Consider the following 19,795-nt stretch of genomic DNA (forward strand, 5'->3'; position numbering starts at 1 on the left):
GAGCCTAATAGCGCCCCGCCATGCGTTCTTCTAGGTGTTCCTTCGTCTTTCCCATTCCATGACATTCGTGAGCCGACCCTGCCCCGCGGACACCGCGGTGGATGACAGCCCCAGCGTCCCTGCTGCGGAGCTCGGGTCCCCTGGGGGACGTAGACGCTTCACCATCACCAGGTAGGGGCGGTAGAAAGTAGACAGCAGGAGCGGGTCGGTTTGGGACAGGGAATGTGCGAGGTCCGTGAGCTGCCCCAGAAAGCCCTGGGTCCTGGGGCTAGAGATCCAGAGAGCCCACTCCGCCTCGGACAAGGGCCCCGAGAAGTGGCAACATTCAGTGACCTATCACTGAACATGCTTGCCGAGGTCATCGCTCTGTCCTGTGTCCAGTTCAAAGCCTGACTCTCTAAGAAGTCATTCAATAAACAAATGAGGGGAGAGGTGCTGGGGTAAAAATAAACGGGTCTGAGGAGGAGGGTGGAGCAGGATGAGGGAGGGTCGCCGAGGGCAGTGGTGGACCATGTAGGGCTGTGGAGCAGAGAGGTGAGGACTGAGTGAGTGGGTCAGGAGATTGATTGGCAGTAGAGGTCCAGGGCGAGGTCCAGGGCTCTGGGATTAGGTGAAGCAGACCTTGAAATGCGCATGTGAGAGAAGGGACAGCTTTGGGGGAGATGCTGATAACAATGTGGGACCCTGTGGGTGTGAGGAGTTAAGGGACATCCAAGAGGTGGCTGGCCCAGGGCAAAGGGACCATCGGGTCACCATTAGGATAGCAAATCTGGGGGAGACGCTGTCAAGCTTCAAATATTTCATAAGGGCTGAGAAGCAGAAGAGGGTGCCAGGGACTGATGTAATCCAGGTGGGTTTCCTGGAAGAAAGATTGGCAGCTGCTACTCCACAATACCTAATGCTCAAAAGGTACCATTTTGCTCAAACATTGTCAATCTTCTGCTTTTTCTGGGGTGTTTTGCTATTAAAAAACAAGTTGATTAGATAGCATGTCTGTCATTGGTCTGTGAGCCTTTCAAGGGGTTTTATTTTTATTTATTTTTCTTAAAGATTCTTTTTTTTTATTCATGAGAGACACAGAGAGAGAGAGAGAGAGAGAGAGAAAGAGGCAGAGACACAGGTAGAGGGAGAAGCAGGCTCCATGCAGGCAGCCTAAACCTCAGCTAAACTGCTGAGCCACCTGGGCTGCCCTCAGGGGGTTTTAAAATATACTGGCTGAGGATCCCTGGGTGGCTCTGGTTTAGTGCCTGCCTTTGGTCCAGGGTGTGATCCTGGAGTTCCGTGATTGTGTCCCGTGTCGGGCTCCCTGCATGGAGCCTGCTTCTCCCTCTGCCTGTGTCTCTGCCTCTCTGCCTCTCTCTCTCTCTCTCTCTCTCTCTCTCTGTCTCTCATGAATGAATAAATAAGTAAAATCTTTTTTAAAAAATAAAATGTACTGGCTGTTTAAGAGAATGAAAAGAAAATCACAGACTGACAAATATTTTCAAAACACACACTTGATGATGGACTTGTATCTAAAATATACAAAGAACTGTTAAAACTCAACCATAAGAAAACAATTTACTTAAAAATAGACAAAAGTTATAAACAGATATCTCACCGAAGAAGATGTACAGATGGCAAATAAGAATGAAAATTTGCTAAACATCATGTCAGTAGGGAATTGCAGATTAAAACAACAATGGGATACCTCCATATACCTATTAGAATGTCTAAAAACCCCCAAAATGATACCAAATGCTGTTGAAGATGTGGAACAACAGGAACTCATTCATTGCTGGTGGGAATGCAAAACGATACAGCTGCTTTGGAAGACAATCTGAAAAGGCAATCTGAAAGACTGTGATCACAAATATATGGCATTCTAGAAAAGGCAAAACTATAGGGACCAGTAAAAAGATCATTGATTTCCAGGGGATCATGACGTGGGGGGGGGGGTAGGGATGAAAGGGTGAGGCTCAGCAGTTCTAGGAGCATGAGACTATTTTGTATGATACTGTAATGGTGGATACATCATATATTTTTAAAGGATTTTATTCATGAAAGACACACACAGAGAGGCAGAGACACAGGCAGAAGGAGAAGCAGGCTTCCTGCGGGGAACCCGATGTGGGACTGGATCTGAGGACCCCGGGATCATGACCTGAGCCAAAGGCAGAGGATCAATCACTGAGCCATCCAGACACCCTGGGTACATCACATTATGCATTTATAAAAAGCCATAGAACTGTACAACATAGTGAGCCTTAATGTAAAATATGGATTCTAGTTAGTAATAATGTTTCACTATTGGTTATCAATTGTAACTAAGGTACCATACCTGCAAGATGGTGATAGTAGGGGAAAATGTGTGTGGAGGGAGAGGAACTATATGGGAGCTTTCTTTACTTTTTTGTGTAGCTTTCTGTAAGCTTAAGATTGTTCATGAAAAATAAAGTCTATTAAAAGTAGTTGGTTATTTTTGGAATCAAAAGTTGGAATATGGGATCCCTGGGTGGCGCAGCGGTTTGGCGCCTGCCTTTGGCCCAGGGCGCGATCCTGGAGATCCGGGATCGAATCCCACGTCGGGCTCCCGGTGCATGGAGCTTGCTTCTCCCTCTGCCTATGTCTCTGCCTTTCTCTCTCTCACTGTGTGCCTATCATGAATAAATAAAAATTAAAAAAAAAAACAAAAAAAAAAGCAAAACAAAAGTTGGAATATTATGGGAAGTTGGAATATGACTTAATGAAACATCTATAACCATTATCTAATGATAACTAATCAGATGCACCTTGACTGAAGCTATAACATAAGGATTCTGTGTGTTTTGAAAGGAAGGCTAAAGCCAAATAAGAGATAGCGACTACCAGCCTCCCTCCAACTCTAAAAAAAAAGCCACCCAGAGGTTATTAGACACATGGATTCAAGGTGCCTCTGTTCTCAAGGGAGAGCAGAGTTGCTCATGCTGTCATCTCCCCAGGGGTCACTGACGATCTCACCAGTTCCCTCCAGTCTCTGTGCCGTGGCTTTGTAATGTGTCAGCTTGACCAGGCTGAAGGAACTGTATCTTAGAATTACCTTCTTGGTGTGCCTTCAATTAGGATGGACCAATGGAGATTCTTGGGCAAGATGTGGAGGGCAGAAGTGAAGCACCTGCCATTTTGGAGATCACACAGGTTGTCACTGGCTGGCTGCTGGCTCATGTGTATGCATAGGGCAGCAGCCAGGCCAGCAATTGTTTCACCGTTTCCTGGATATTCCTCCCAGATTCTCCAACTCCTGGGCCAGGTGTGTGTTCAGCTCAATGATGAAGGATGCCAGTTTCTCCTGTGGGTGCTCATACCACCAAGGGCAGAGGCCTGCTTGTACCAGCCTATTCTAGCTTCTCCCCCACTTTATATCTGTCTTCCCTTCCTAACTGGCTCTGTGTACTTTGAGTGCCAGCATCAGACACTTACGACCACAACATTAGGGACTGCTTCACAATTCCAATTGTGTAAGGTTAAATCCCAATTCATCTGTCTGTCCTATCTATCTATCTATCTATCTATCTATCTATCTATCTATCTATCTATCTATCATCTATGTGTCTCCCCTAGTGGTTCAACCTCTCAGATGGAACTCTGATGCACTCTAAGCAGGGACTTTTGGTGTCTGTGGAGTTATTGTTACCTCAAGCTGTTCATGGAGGAAGTTGCAGTGGCTTTCCTCTTCCTCCTACATAAGATGTTTTCTTTTCCATTTCCCGAAAGGCTGATGCAAAAAGGTGAAGTTGGCATCTTACTCAGAGGAAGAAGAAATATAAGTCATATTTGTGCCCTGCTGTGTTCAGTCTGTTCAATACACAAATGATAAAATGATTACAATCCCCAAACTGAGACAGTTAACCTGTGTTCTGCTCCTGGTCCCTGTTTGACAAGCTTCAAGCTTTCACATTAATGCCTGTAATTCGATGCTTACAAGGTGTTCAGGACCAGCATCCTCTAGGGGTTTGTTAGAAATGCAGAATCCCTTGCTCCTCCCCTGCTGGACTTACAGGATCAAAACATGCATTTTGACCAAATCTGGCAGCGATTTGTATGCATATTAAAGCTTAAGAAGTGCCATCTACAGGACACTACTTTGGAGGGATAAAACCTTTATCAGCATTAATACCCAGAGATGGATTCTTATCATTGCCTTCTTGGATATACATTTGTGATCAATATTTGGCACATTTAGATCATCCTATCTCTAATTTCCTCATAACAATTGGTCTTTTTAGGACCATGTCAACTGAAACATCAACTGGGCCAGCTGAGATTACCAGAAAGTGAGTCTCAGAAGGTGAAGAGCTGGAAAGATTTGAGAGAAGTCACTAAGGATACTGCACACCCAAGCAACAACTCTGTACCATCGCGTGTCTATATATGTATTGAGTATATTACAAAATACAGGATTGATTTACAGCAACATGAGTTTGGTGGTTTCTTTCAGGGAGGGAGGGAAGAAGGAACAGAGAAGAGGGAGGGGTTTAATTTTGCACCCACAACATTTTCTTTCTAAAAAGAAGAGATCTGGTGCAAGTATAGGAAAATGTTTACATTTGTGTAATGTAGATGGCACAGGGGGTCTGTTAGACTTGTTTCTGCTTATTCTGTAGACTTATCTATATCTAAATTAAGAAATTAAAAGTTTTTTAAAAGTGTGTGTGTGGGAACATTCTGGGTATTCTGTGGATGGTGGATCAGAGGAGGAGATAGGTGAAGGCAGGGGGTTGGCGCAGGTGACGACAGAGTTGAGGCTTAGCAGGGGCTTGTGGGAAAGATGATCCGGATGAGTGGAGGACACTTATTCCCAGGTTAAGCCCTTTCCAGAGATGAAAGCAGTGTTCTCATTGGGACCTTACCTGTCAAGGCTCCCTTCCTCCCACCTCTGGGATTTTATTCCTGCTGTGCCCTCTATCTCCATCACCCTTCTTCATGATCTTTAATGGCTACCTCCTCCTCATTCTTTAGGTCTTATCTCAGATGTAGCCCCTATGCAAGCCTTCTCTGATCGTACCCCCCACCTCGCCCAGGATTGTTTGTATTATCTTCTCTGGACTTCCTTCCACAGCTAAGCCTCTTTATGATGACAAATTCCCCAAACCCCAAGGTAGTGTTTTTCCTCCCAAACAAGAAATACCTTGGCTCATGTGATTTAATTTTTTTTAATTTTTATTTATTTATGATACTCACACAGAGAGAGAGAGGCAGAGACACAGGCAGAGGGAGAAGCAGGCTCCATACACCGGGAGCCCAACGTGGGACTCGATCCCGGGTCTCCAGGATCGCGCCCTGGGCCAAAGGCAGGCGCCAAACCGCTGCGCCACCCGGGGATCCCCATCATGTGATTTAAAAAGTGTCCTGGTTTATCCTGGTTCAAGTGAGGTATGACCCAGCAGCTCAAATGCTGGAAGGCAATTATGAGCAAAGGCTCTGCAGTCTGACTCATTGAGTTTGTTTTGTTTTAAATTATTTATTTATTTATTTATTTATTATTTATTTATTTGGGGGAGAGAGAGAGAGAGAGATAAGCAGGTTCCATGCGGGGAGCCCGACATGGGACTTGATCCTGGGTCCCCAGGATCAGGCCCCGGGCCGAAGGCAGTGCTAAACCACTGAAGCACCTGGGCTGCCTGACTGGGTTTGAATCCTTATTCCATCACTCACAGGCTAAATGATCTAGAGCAAGTCTCTCAATCTCTGCAGCCTCAGTTTCCTCATTTATGAATCAGGGACAATAATAATACCTGTTTTTAGTGTTGTAGGGTTTATTTGCTTATTTTAAAGATTTTACTTATTCATGAGAGACATAGAGAGAGAGGCAGAGACACAGGTAGAAGGAGAAGCAGGCTCCCTGGGCGGAGCCTGATGAGGGACTTGATACCAGGGATCACACCCTGAGCCAAAGGCAGACACTCAACCACTGAGCCACTCAGGTGTCCCTTGTTGTGTTTTTTTTTTTTAAGGTTTTATTTATTTATTCATGACAGACAGAGAGAGAGAGGCAGAGACACAGGGAGAGGGAGAAGCAGGCTCCATGCAGGGAGCCCGACGTGGGACTTGATTCCGGGTCCCCAGGATCACACCCTGGGCTGAAGGCGGCGCTAAACCGCTGGGCCACCAGGGTTGCCCTGTTGTGGGGTTTAATGAGATAATATGCATAAGCTCCTTGAACAGTGTCTGTACACAGTTGACTGCTCAGTAACTATCATGGTGCTGACGGTGATGTCATTAGGGACCTGGTTTATGGCTCCTCTTCCTAGCACTTGCTTCTTTTTTGGCTCCTCTCATCCTAGCAGTTCCAGGCTCTTCCACCTGGTTGCAGAATGACTTACCCTGCATCCTTTAAAGTTGGGGTTTTAGAGGATAGCATGGAAGAGGTGGGCTGCTTCCCTTTACCAAAAGCTCCAAGTCTCATTTGCTCAGGCAGGGTCACATGCCCACTCTGAACCGGCCTGTAACCAGGACATGGCTCCCAAACCTTAGAAGGATCACTACACTGTACCTCCCTAGACTTTTTTTCTCTCCTACTTCCCCAGACAAGGGCAGCTCTGTGATTCCAGCTCCTATGGTCAAAATTCTCTTTCTCTTATACCTATATCATGCATCGGCAATTCCTGTTTACCTTTAAAATTCATCAAGGCTTTTCCTTTTCTTCTTTCCCACTCTGGCCTCATATACCATCACCTCCCATCTGGAAAAACACAGCTGTCTCCCTGCTATCACCTGTTCCCCATACTCTGCTCCCTTCCTGAGTCACAGAGAGAGCTGATTAACCTGAGTCAGCACATGTCACTTATCTGTTCAACGTGTTCATGTCACTCAGAATAAAGTGTGCTTGCTTTGATCTTGCCTATGTTACCTCCCTGATTTCATCTCTAACCATTCTCTACTTCTCTTCAGCTATCCTGGCCTCCTTACTATGTCTCAGAAATATCAGATGGGCTCCTCTCTACAGGCCTTTGCACTAGCATTTCCATCTACCTGAGACTGTCACCCCAGATATATCTGGTTTCCTCTCTTAAGTCCTGCAAGCCTTTGCTAAAAAAAGTCATATCCTAATTGGGGCATTATTTGCCTCTCTATTTAAAACTGTGGCCCCTCACCCATCTCCAATACTTCTGATCACCCTTGCGATGCTTTATTTTTTCCCACAGTACTCTTAACATTTTTCTTACTTTATCTTTCACACACCACCAGAATGGCACTGCAGTAGATGCACAATAGAACTTTGCTGAGTTAAAGAATAAATGAAAGAACAACTCACAGTCACATTTGGTGGTGGGCCTGTCTTCCTGTCTGGACTGCAGAAATCCTGAGGACAGGGGAAGGGATCTATGTTGGTCACCGTTGTATCCCCGACATCACCCAGTGCAGAGCCAGGCATGGAGGGGGTTGGAGGTCCTAAAGATAGATAGCCAGCCGTATGTCTGCCAAAAGATTTCTGTGAGCAGTCTTTGTCAGATGGAAGGTGAAGAACGAGTGTTGGATTTCCTCTTCAGGAGAGCTGGAAAGCACGTACAAGAGTTCTTACAGGGAGGAGAGAACCCCCCCTGCTTTAGAGAGTGAAAGATATGTGACATTACTCACTGCCACATTGGCCTCCTTTTTGTTCTTTGAATCTCCAAGCTCATTCCGGGCTTTGAGGCTTTGTGATTGCCATTCCCACTCTGGGAACCCTCTTCTCACAGTTCTTGGAGCAGCTCTCCCACCTGTGCTTCCATGTCTCACCTCAAAGAATATCTTAGAAATGGCTTTCTGTGGCAAAGCCAGCTAGGTGTCTATAGGCTGCCCAAATTTTAGACTACGTTTTTCCAGAGGCCTCTGCTACCAGTTGAGGCCACGAGACTAGTTCTGTCCAATGGACTAAGAAGAGATGTATGACACTTAGGGCCAAAGCTTTATTTAAAAAAAATACCCCCCCCCGGCTTACTGAGGTATAATTGAAAAAAATAAGATATTTAAAGTATACAACATGGTTATTTGATATATGTGTGCATTGTGAAATTTTTACCACAAACAAATTAATTAATACATCCGTTACCTCACATAGTCACCTTTTTTTTTTTTTTTGGTAAGAATGTGTAAAATCTACTCTCTTAGCAAATTTTAAGTATACAATACAGTATTGTCCACCATAGTCACCATGTTATATATTAGATACTAAGATCTCACTCATCTTATAACTGAGTGTATGTATCCTTTCAATAGCCTACCCTGTTTCCCCTAGTCCCTGGCAACCATCATTTTCCTTTCTGTTTTTGTGAATTTGGCTATTTTAGAGTTCATATATAAGTGATATCACACAGTATTTGTCTTTATCTGACTTATCTCACTAGCATAATGGCCTCAAGTTCTATTTCTATCCATGTTACTGCAAATGGCATGATTTCATATTTCTCATTATTTATTTATTTTTATTTATTTTTATTTATTTATTTATTTATTTATTTTTTTTATATTTCTCATTATTTAATCTTTGTATCTATCTATCCCAGATCCCTCTCTATCCCTTCATCCGTTGATGGGTTGATGGACACCTAGGTTGTTTCTATTATCTTGGGAATTGTGAATAGTGCTACAGTAATTATGAGAATATAAATGTCTCTGAAAAACACTGATTTTTTTCCTTTGGATATATCCCCAGAAGCAAGATTGCTTGCTAGATTATGTGGTAGTTCTACTTTTAATTTTCTGAGGAGCCCCTATACTATATTCCACAGTGGCTGTACCAATTTACATTCCCATCCAAAAGTGTATAAGGATTCACTTTTGGGCTGAAGATTTTAAGAAGCAAGTGGGGGTTCTCCAGTCTCTCATCTTCTTCCTAGATTCAAAGGACTCCAAGCATTTTAGGAGATGGTGGAATCACCAAGTGAAAGAAACCTGAATCCCTAACTTAATATGTGGGCAACCGGAAACGTCCACTTTGGGAGGTTCTGTGAATGTGAAATAAACTATTTTGTGAGCTACTGAAATGTTGGGGTTTATTCGTTCCAGCCACTAGCATGACTCTAAACAATATACTTCTAGACCTCATTGCCCACTAGCCCAGTGTACCTCAAACTATTTGTGATTGTGGAGTAGGACTCATTTTCTGATATTTTAATCTGTCATGTTCTAATTCCTTTGGTCTATATCCTGTCCAACAAGACAAGTCTATTGATTATATTCTTGGATGTCATGGCCATGTCAAATTTCTGTGAGTTCTGAAGTGCTTATTGGCAATTTCTGTACTTGTTGCAGACCATTAACAATAGCGGACCAGTAGTAGCACTGCTTTAGCTTATAACCCTGTTTAATTTTCTCCTTATCACTTACCACTCCCTGTAATTAACGTGTTTATTTAGAAGTCTATTTGTTTATGTTCTTCCCAGTAGAGTGTAAGCTTCTTCAGAAAGGAGACTTATCTTGCTCTCAGTTTCCAGCTCCTTGTAAAGTGCCTGGTACATCATATGTGCTCAGAAATTATGTGTTGAATAAAGCATAAATGGCAAACTTTGGTGGTAAAGAGGGAGAAGAGGCAACCATACCTGTAATAGAACCTCTCTACAATTGTGACTTGACCTGAATTCTTATCAGTTCATGGACAGCTGCTGACTTTCTGGTAGACCATAAGTATCCAAGATTAGCTTTGGCCTCTTACAACCCTTCTGCCTAGGTTTCTCTTACTAAAGATCAGACTGCACTGGACTCACTGTCTGGTGATATGTCTGTCTTCACTTGGTTTATAAGTTCTTAGGGGGGTGTGGTTGATTCTGAAATGGTCGCTGCTATATCCCTAGAGTTGGGTAGCACAGCCAAGGCCTTTGGCATGAATAGATTTATGGCATGAATGCATGGTGTGAGCAGGAGGGGAGACTGCCCTGGGGGAATAGTGCTCTACCCTGCCTCCACGGCCTCATCTCTTGGCAGGGTCCCAGGGTTGATCCTGAATTCTGGTCCAGTGGGCTGCCCAACTTGCTCTTTTCTTGCTCCACCAACTACCTCAAGATGCTGCCTAGGCTGTCAAAACTTAGCAGTCCAGACATTTAGGAATAGATGTCCCATTTGGCCAAATGGATACTTAGAGCCAAGGTAAGTAACACTGTTGTATATATTTGGTAGTTTGCTGAAAAGGAGGTTAACGAGCAAGTAAATCCATCATGAGGTAAATCAAGATGGTGAGTATGATGAAGCTTCCCAAAACAATCCCCAAAACTGCAATGTAGTAGGCTTGGTAGGAGGTCTCAGCTGCCAAAGCTCGGTTATTCCACTTGTTGCTGTGCCTTGTCTGATTAGAGGGGAGAGTCAGGACAGAAATAGTTGGGCTTCAATGAGTTGTTGTAATGGGTGAGTTATGGGACTGTAAGGACCCAGGGTGGGAACTTGAATCCACAGGAGGGACAAAATAATTTGAGTCAAGGTCAAGGCCAGGATGAAAAGGGAGTAAAGGAGGAGAGGATTGGCGTGATGCAGATTCCCACCTGGACAGAGAAGATCAAGGCTACAATGCCTATGGGAAAACACAGGAGGAAGGCCCAAATGGACAGGCACATGTGGTCTTTGGGGGGCTTGCCCCGCAAAATTTCAAACGCCTGTGGGCAGGGAGTGGGTCATGGCTCAGTATGGCTTCTGGACTGTGCTGTCCCTTCTGACTCCTTCCTTTTCATGGTAACTTAGCTATATAAATTCTTCCTTGACCTCCTTTAAAACTCATACTGACTTCCTCTCACTCCCACCATGTCCCTTCTAATCTGTCATTTTTCCCTTTAATACCTCCTTCTACCCTGGATCTCTTAGCCTCCTCCACTCCTATGCTCTATAATCCCTTCTTATCCCTAGTAACCCTTTCCCTGTCTCCTGTAACCTCCTCCCTGTCTTCTAGAACTGCCTTGCAGGTCCCTACAGCTTGTCTCACTTGGACCCTAACACTACCCCCACAAAATCCCTTGCTGACTCTGATGACTCTCGCTTGTCCTCCTTGGAACTGCAACTGAGCCGCCATCACATTTTGTTCCTATCCCACCCTCATGGTCCCCCAAAAGCAGCCTTTTTGCCCCTATGAAACACCTACTAAGGAGACCCTACTCAACACTTGAACACTCTCACTTTCCATCTACAAAACCTTCCTTGTTCCCTCTTAAAACTCTCACCCTATAAAACTGTGCAAGCAATGCCTCTCTCCTTATCTCATTTGTAATATCCCTCACTTTGTCCCTATGAACCTGTCATGGTCCTGTTATGAGCCTTGTTCACCCATAAACTTCTCCCTTCCCCTTCTCCCCACCCATGACCTCTTTGTTGGCTCCTCTAAGACCTCCCTTAACCAACACTAAATTCTGAGTCCTCTCCATGTCCACTCAAAGCATCTTCTCTGTCCCCTTATAAAGGCCTGCCCTTTCTCCCTCTACCACTTTCTCCCTACCCCTGAAACCAGCGTCCTACCCTCGGAACTCCTCCTTCTTCCACTCAAAGCAGACTCCCCATTCTTCTAAATCCATGTTCCTTCTATATGGTTCTCTTCTTATAATACCTCTCTGCATCCCCCTGAAACCCTTCTTGCTCCCTCATTCTGCCGTTACCCATTCTCTCTTCCTCCCACCCTAACCCCCCGTAAATTCCCTCCCTGCCCCTTCAAACACCCTCATTAAGGCATCTAGGTCTGGGTTCAGGGAGCCGCTCCTTCATTCCAATCTGCCAAGAGTTACCCTGGAGACCACATAGACTCCGCCTCCTATCATGTTTTTCTATTACTATTGGCTGATTGAGGTTGCATGTGATAGGGTGGAGAGTCCAATACTCATATTGCTGCTGATTGGTGGGAAGGAGTTCCAACTCTTCCTACTCTCTCAGGTGATTGGTTAATTCTGGGGAGTTTTTATTACACTTTAGTTTCAAAGGTTGGATATATGTTTTGGATACAAGTCCTTTCTTAGATTTGTGATTCCAAATGTTTTTTTCTGGGTCTGCAGCTTATCTTTTACATTTTCTAACAGTGTCATATGCAGAGCAAAGTTTTTAATTTGTACTAAACCCAAATTATCTTTTCCTTTTATGAATGTGCTTTTGGCGTGTCATGTTTAAGAATTTCTCTTTGCTTAATGCAGTGTCAGGAAGATTTTCTCTTATATTTTATTCTAAATGTGTAACAAATTTACATTTATTTAAATCTATGATCCAATCTATTAGTTCATTATTATATAAGAGGTGAGGTCTTATTTTTTATTTCTTAAGATTTTATTTATTTGAGAGAGAGCAAGTGAGAGGGAGAGAGAATCTGAAGCTGACTCTGCGCTCAGCACAGAGCCTGATGAGGTGCTTGGTCCCTGGACTGTGAGATTATGACCTGAGCTGAAACCAAGAGTCTGACACTTAACTAATTGACTGAGCCACCCAGGCACCTTGAGACACCACTTAATAGTTTAAGCTACTCTGTTAAAAAGGAAATATGCTTTAAAGTCAAAATAAAGCTGGTGTGACTGCAAGATTGGCATCATTAAAAGCATGTTATTTACATGTTTAAGATATATGCTAAACATAAGTGGTTGAAATAATATTCCTCAGCCATTAGAAACGACAAATACCCACCATTTGCTTTGACGCAGATGGAACTGGAGAGTATTATGCTGAGTGAAATAAGTCAATCGGAGAAGAACAAACATTATATGGTCTCATTCATTTGGGGAGTATAAAAAATAGTGAAAGGGAATAAGGGGGAAAGGAGAAAAATGAATGGGAAATATCAGAAAGGGAGACAGAACATGAAAGACTCCTAATTCTGGGAAACGAACAAGGGGTGGTGGAAAGGGAGGTGGGCGGGGGTGGGGTGGGGTGGGGGTGACTGGGTGACAGGCACTGAGGGGGGCACTTGATGGGATGAACACTGGGTGTTATGCTATATGTTGGCAAATTGAACTCCAATAAAAAAATTTAAAAAAGAAATAATTTAAAATGAGTTTTTATGGTAAATTAGAGTATATAAACACCTAAAGAGAATTGGAGAATTTTTCATTTAACAAATGTCTTTCTGTCTACATAAAGGGAAAAGGAAATATTTGTATTTAGGCTTATATAAAGCTGAAAATACATAGATTTTTGATGCACAGAAAAGGACTTGGTAAAATGTGAGCCTTTTTTATGTTGAATAAGAGAAAACAATGAATAATTCTTTTTTTAAGATTTTTTAAAAATTTATTTATTCATAGAGACAGAGAGAGAGAGAGAGAGGCAGAGACAGAAGCAGGCATCATATAGAGAGCCCGATGTAGGACTCGATCCAGGGTCTCCAGGATCACGCCCTGGGCTGCAGGCGGTGCTAAACCGCTGCACCACAGGCGCTGCCCAATAATTTTTTTTTTTTAAGATTTATTTATTCATGATAGACAGAGAGAGAGAGAGAGAGGCAGAGACACAGGCAGAGGGAGAAGCAGGCTTCATGCCGGGAGCCCGACGCGGGACTCGATCCCGGACTCCAGGATCGCGCCCTGGGCCAAAGGCAGGCGCCAAACCGCTGAGCCCCCCAGGGATCCCCTAATTCTTGATATTCACTTAAAATACACTATTAGAAAAAGATTTAAAAAAGGCATTTTGAGGTGAGGTTTTAGATGAGATGATGATGATGATTTTCATTTGATTTTTCAATTTTAGGTCACTAAAAAGCCTTAGGGGACCTTGGGTGGCGTGGCTCAGTCCGTTAGCTTGGGTTTTGGCTCAGGAGGGGATCTCAGTGAGGTGAGATGGAGCCCCCAGTGGGACTCCACCGCAGAGTCAGCTTGAGTTTCTCTCTCTCTCTCCTCCTCCTCGTTCTGCTACACACACTCTCTCAAATAAATAAATAAATTTTAAAAGAACCAAACAAACCCTAGGGCACCTGGGTGGCTCAGTCAGTTAAGCATCTGACTTTGGCTTAGATCATGATCTCAGGGTTCTAGGATGGAGCCCTGCCTCAGGCTCTGCTCTCCCTCTCCCTCAGCCCATCCCCTCCCACCCCTGCCCAACCCCTGCCCTCGCCCCATGTCATGCTCTCTCTCTATTTCTCTCTCAAGTAAGTAAAATTTTTAAAAATCTTTTAAAAAACCCCTATTTTTTCTCTGATAACTTGCATTGAACTTCTTTTGAAACTAAATGGGCCATATCTGTATGAGTTCCTTTCTTCCTGTTTTTTTTTTTCGAGATTCTATTTACTTATTAGAGAGAGAGAGAGAGCACAAGAATGCAGAGCAGCAGACAGAGGAGAGAGAGAAGCAAGCTCCTTGATGAGCAGAGATACCCAGTATGAGACTGGATCCCAGGACCCTGCGATCATGATCTGAGCCCAAAGCAGATGTTTAACTGACTGAGCCACCCAGGCACCCCTATATGGTTCTCTTTCTGCACTCTTCTGTTCTGTTGATCAGTGTGTCCCTTGACAAATACCACACTGTCTTTTAATGTAGCTTTACAGTGATTCTGAAAATTGGGTAATGTGAGGAATTCAACTTCATTCTTCTTTTACAGAATTATTTTGACTCTGCTTGTATAGATCTACAAATCTTGTTGGTCTTTTAATAGGAATTGCATTAGAGTTTCAGATCAATTTGGGAGAGATATGGGTCCTCCCTTTCACCAGCATGGGAAGCCTCTCCATTTGTTTAGGCCTTTTCTTTCCTTCCTTAGCAGCTGTAGTTTAAACACACAGCTGATACACATAATAGTTTAGATTTACACCCATCTACTTGCTTTGTGGGACCTCTTGAAAATGGTATTATGATGATAATTTTTTGATAACTGTAATTTATTATTTTATATAGAAGTATGATTAACATACAATGTTATATTAGTTTCAGGTGTACAATGTAATAATTCAGCAATTCTATGTATTACTCAGTACTCATCAAAATAAGTGTACTCTTAATCCTCTTTACCTATTTATTTAAATAAATTTTATTTCTGATTATTCATTGCTAGCATAAGGAAACACATTGGATTTTTGTGTATCAGCGTCTCCGATTCTGGTACTTAGTGGTTCAGAATCTGGGCAGGCTACTGATTCAGGGAAGCTGGCTTAAACTGAAGTTTTGTGATAAAGGAGATCAAGTGCACAAAGCCCATTTAGTGTATGCTCTGTAAAGGTTAGCTGCTAAATGGCAGAGTATCCTGCTCAGAGCTCAGATGGGCTTTGGTCATGGGTGTCTGACTTGACATCTGCACTTTTTCTGCAGCATGGAACTTCTGTTCAGTCATAAATGTCACTTGAATTTAGTTCCTTATAATCTCTGTAGCCTGTCCCTCTAAGCCCAGCTTGGTACCTCATGCTTTGCTTACCTCCCTCATCTTCCCAGGTAGGCTCTGCACCTGGTATTAAACCTGTTCTTGTCCAGAGAAATTGATTCAAATATTTAAAGATGAATGTTGCTTGTTAATTGCTTAAGGGTCAAAGTGTGGTTGGCGAGGATGGATCTTACAAGATCAGAGCTAGGCCAATAATATGGAGGATTCGCTTAAGACTGCAACTAGCTAGCTGCCTTTAATGAAGTACTAAAATCAAGGGGGATAGATAAATTCTTAAGACTCCTATAAGTTGAAGAAACTGAAACAGGTTCTTATTGGATTCTGGACCTCAGATTTATAGCCACAGCTATAACTTACCCTTGATTAAAGGCCATAAAGAGATCCAGGAACTTGTACACAATCAGCTCTAGCATGCAGTTTAGCAGCAAGTTTCTGGTGGGGGAGTGGGAGGCAGACCAGTGATGAGATGGTAGGTACATGGTAGTGACTTAAACTCATATCCCTGCCTAAGCCTGGCAGGACCCAGGAACTATAGCTTGGGCTATAGCTTCAGCTAACTTCACTTGGGTGACACTGAGCTTTGAGCCAAGTTCTAAGCCTGAAGATGACATGGTTGGGTATTATAGCTGTGAAGCGGTCCCAGCTTACCCAGGTGGTAGTCAGGTTAGGAGCATGCTAGGCTGAGGGCCAACTCAGGGTTGCCAGTTGTTGTTGACAATGGGCTGATAAATCCAATGGCTTGTCCGGGCTTTCTGTATCCTAATTTATATCAGGAGAACTGAGAAGAGGATAGATCCATAATGAAGCAAAACCTAGACTGTAGACTTCCTCCAGGGAAGCTACTTTGACAAAGCTTGGCTTGTGGGCCTTCCTCTGAAAGGCCCTCAATGGCAGAGAGAGGTTGTGGGTCATAGAGCCAAAAAGTTGAGGTCCTATAGGCATCAGGGCTAGATGTAGCTTCAGCCTGGATTCTACCATTTTTGTGTGTTGTGTGTTGTGTAACCTATGATCTTGTTAAACTCAATTTATATATTCTAGGATTTTTTTTTGTTTCTGTTTTCTGTTTTTTTTTTTTTAAATAGATTCCTTGGGATTTTCTACATAGACAATCATGTCATCTACAAATAAGGGTAGTTTTATTTCTTCCTTTGAATCCCTGTGACCTTTATTTCTTTTTATGACTTATTGTATGGATTAGGACTTCAAGTCTGATGTGGAATAGGAGTGATGTAGAATAGGACATGCTTACCTTGTTGGCAATTTTAGAGAGAAAGCCTTCCCCTTCACCATTACATATGATGTTAGCTATAAGTTTTCTGTAGATGCCCTTTATCAGGATGAAGAAGTTCCCTGTTAGTCCTGGTGTGCTGAATTTTTATTGTGAATTGATGTTGAATACTACCAAGTGCCTTTTCTGCATCAGTTGATGATGTGATTTTCCTTCTTTAGATGGTTAATATAGTGGATCGCATTGCTTGGTTTTCTAATATTGATCCGGATTTGCATTCTTGGGAGATACTCTAGTTGGTGGTAGTATATTCTATTTATATACCTCTGCTTTTGGTTTTCTAATATTTCATTGAGAATATTTCTGTCTCTATTCATGATATTGGTCTGTAGTATCGTGTAAACAATCTGCATCAAGATAATGCTGGCTTCATAAAATGAGCTGGGAAATATTCTCCCCTCTTCTATTTTCTGGAAGAGATTGTGTGGAAATGATGTTATTTGTTTGTTATAATTTACCAATGAAACCATCTGTATCTGGAGAGTTCTTTCTCAGATTTTTAGTTTCTTTTTTTTCTTTATTTTTTTCTTTAAGATTTTATTTATTCATTCATAGAGACACACACACACACAGAGAGAGAGAGAGAGAGAGAGAGAGAGAGAGGCAGAGACACAGGCAGAGGGAGGAGCAGGCTCCATGCAGAGAGCCCGACTTGGGACTCGATCCAGGGTCTCCAGGATCAGCTAAACCGCTGCGCCACCGGGGCTGCCCAGATTTTTAGTTTCCAAACCAAATACTTTAATAGGTATAAAATTATTTAGATAATCTCCTTCTCTTGATCAGTTATGGGTTTTTGTTTCTGAAGGATGGGTCAATTTTCACCTAAGGGGTAGGATGTATGTGTGAAGACTTGTTTATAATAGTCCCTAATTTTCCCTTTAGTGTCTCAGGGGCCTGTAGGAGTATTCTCTTCTTTTCTGGTATTGGCCATTGTGTTTTCTGTCTTATTTTGTCAGCCTTTCAGGAGACTTATCAATTTTATCTGTCATTTTCAGGAACCAGCTTTTAGTTTGACTTTATCCATGGTTTCATTGTTTCTCCCTTTTCAATTTCAATGATTTTTTTCACTCTTATCTCTGTTTGTTTTTTTCTGGGGGGGGCACTATTTTGCCCTTATTTTTCTAGTGTCTTAATTGGAAGCTGAGATAATTAATTTGAGATATTTCTTATTTTCTAATATGAGCATCTGAGGTTGTACATTTCCTTCTAAGCACCACTTTAGCTGCATCCCACATATTTTGATATGTTGTATATATTTTGGTCTAGAATGTTCTAGAGGGGCACCTGGGTGGCTCAGTGGTTGAGCATTTGCCTTTGGCTCAGGTCATGATCCCGGGGTCCTGGGCTTGAGTCCTGCATCAGGCTCTCTGCAGGGAGCCTGCTTCTTTCTCTGCCTATGTTTCTGACTCTCTGTGTCTCTCATGAATAAGTAAGTAAAATCTTTTAAAAAAATAAAATGTTCTAGAAAACATTTTCTAATTGCCCTTGACTGATGAATTGCTTGCTTGCATGTTTTACCCCTAAGTGTTGGGATATTTTCCTCTTATCTTTCTGCTGTTGGTCCCTACTTTGCTTTTATTCTGATGAACACATGAGTTTTCTATTTCTGTGTAACAAATCACCATACACTCAGTGTCCTAAAACAATAGCCATTCAGTATCACACTGTTCTATAGGTAAGAAATCCAGAAACTGTATGGCCGAGTTCTCTGCTCAGGTTTTCACAAGGCTGAAATGAATGTGTCTGCTGAAGTGTGTTGTCACGTGGAGTTCTGAATGTTCTTCCCAGCTTGTGTGGTTGTGGCAGAAATCAGTTCTTTGAGGTTTTGGGACTGAGGCCATTGTCTTTTCCTTGTGGTTATCAGCCAAGATCTATTCTCAGTTCCTAAAGTCTACATGCACACTTTGCTGCGTGATCCTGTTCATCTCAAAGCCATCAAGGGAGAATCTCCCTCCATCAGAATCCCTCTCACACTTTGAGTCTCCGACTTCCTCTATCTCTGACACCGAGGCCCAGATTTAAAGGCCTCATGTGGTTAGGTCTACCTTTCTTCGAGTCAGCTATGCCACGTAGCCTAATTTAGTCACAGGAGAGATATCTTATCATATTGATAGTCAGGGATTATTATATAGGGTTATACCCCAGGGGCAGGAATATTGGTGGGGGACATCTTAGCATTCTCATACAGTCAGATAATATGACTTTGTATGGTTTTCTTTGTGTGATTTTATATGCTTTTTATAATTTTAATTCTTGGAAATTTGTTAAGATTTAATGAATAAGGATACGTTCTATCTTGATGAAGTTCCATGTGCACTTGAATATGTATTTGCCTTCTTTTGGTAGAGTATTCTATAAAGGGCAATTAGATACAGTGGTTAATGGTATTCAGTTTTTCTATATCCTTGCTAATTTTCTATTTATTTGTCCTACTAATTATTGAGAGGGGAATGTTGAAGTCTTCAGCTATGATTATGGATTTGTCCATTTCTCTTTTTTTAATTTATTTTTTATTGGTGTTCAATTTACCAACATACAGAATAACCCCCAGTGCCCGTCACCCATTCACTCCCACCCCCCGCCCTCCTCCCCTTCTACCACCCCTAGTTCTTTTCCCAGAGTTAGCAGTCTTTACGTTCTGTCTCCCTTTCTGATATTTCCCACACATTCTTCTCCCTCCCCTTATATTCCCTTTCACTATTATTTATATTCCCCAAATGAATGAGAACATATAATGTTTGTCCTTCTCCAACTGACTTACTTCACTCAGCCATTTCTCTTTTTTTATTTTATTTTGCTTTGAGTTATGGATTTTGTTTTTGATTGTTTAAGATTTTATCATTTATTTGACAGAGAGAGAGAGAGAGAGAGAGAGAGAGAGAGCAGGGGGAGGGACAGAAGGAGAGGGACAAACAGATTCCTTGCTGAGGAGGGAGCCTGATTTGGGGCTGGATCCCAGGACTCCAGGACCACGATCTGAGCTGAAAGCAGATGCTTAACCGACTGAGCCACCCAGGCGCCCCTGACTTATGTATTTTGAGACTCTATTAGGTACTCATACATTTAGGATTTTTATATCTTACTGTTGAATTGTCCCTTTTATTATTATTTAATGTTCCTTGTTCCTCTTTATCCTCATTAATTATCCTTGCTCAACATCTACTTCGATGTTGATATAACTACCCATGTTTGTTTTGGTACTATTGGTATTGCATTTTATCCCCTCCCCCATCCTTTTACTTTTATTCT

At 42.5% G+C, this 19,795-nt stretch overlaps 1 protein-coding gene and 1 long non-coding RNA gene across 10 annotated transcripts in view; one reads left to right on the forward strand and one right to left on the reverse strand.

Annotated features, from left to right (window-relative positions):
• The window catches only part of LOC111090112, a 93,217-nt gene that overhangs the window by 10,554 nt on the left and 62,868 nt on the right, over positions 1–19,795 (forward strand). For 5 of the 8 annotated variants that reach the window (XR_005354743.1, XR_005354740.1, XR_005354744.1 and 2 more), the window contains one exon: positions 35–171. Coding sequence is in view for 2 of the 8 variants with exons in the window: in XM_038529318.1 (XP_038385246.1) it covers positions 35–171 (137 nt within the window). In the remaining 6 variants the exon portion in view is untranslated. Of the gene's footprint in view, positions 1–34; positions 172–2,029; positions 2,506–3,081; positions 3,269–4,244; positions 4,433–19,795 lie in introns of those variants that run through there. The other 3 variants (XR_005354741.1, XR_005354742.1, XR_005354739.1) reach the window with 3 other exon arrangements.
• Positions 2,614–11,728, reverse strand: LOC111090518. Of its 2 annotated transcripts, none has more exons than XR_005354750.1 (6): positions 11,434–11,601; positions 10,473–10,583; positions 9,328–10,279; positions 7,274–7,513; positions 3,653–3,759; positions 2,614–3,133 (listed from the first exon to the last, which is right to left on the reverse strand). It is a non-coding gene; the product is annotated as an uncharacterized LOC111090518 (long non-coding RNA). The 2 variants fall into 2 exon arrangements; XR_005354749.1 differs by lacking the exon at positions 11,434–11,601 and adding an exon at positions 11,631–11,728 and having other exon boundaries at positions 2,616–3,133.

Source organism: Canis lupus, chromosome 1, assembly GCF_011100685.1.
Source record: "Canis lupus familiaris isolate Mischka breed German Shepherd chromosome 1, alternate assembly UU_Cfam_GSD_1.0, whole genome shotgun sequence".
Classification (NCBI taxonomy): Eukaryota; Metazoa; Chordata; class Mammalia; order Carnivora; family Canidae; genus Canis; species Canis lupus.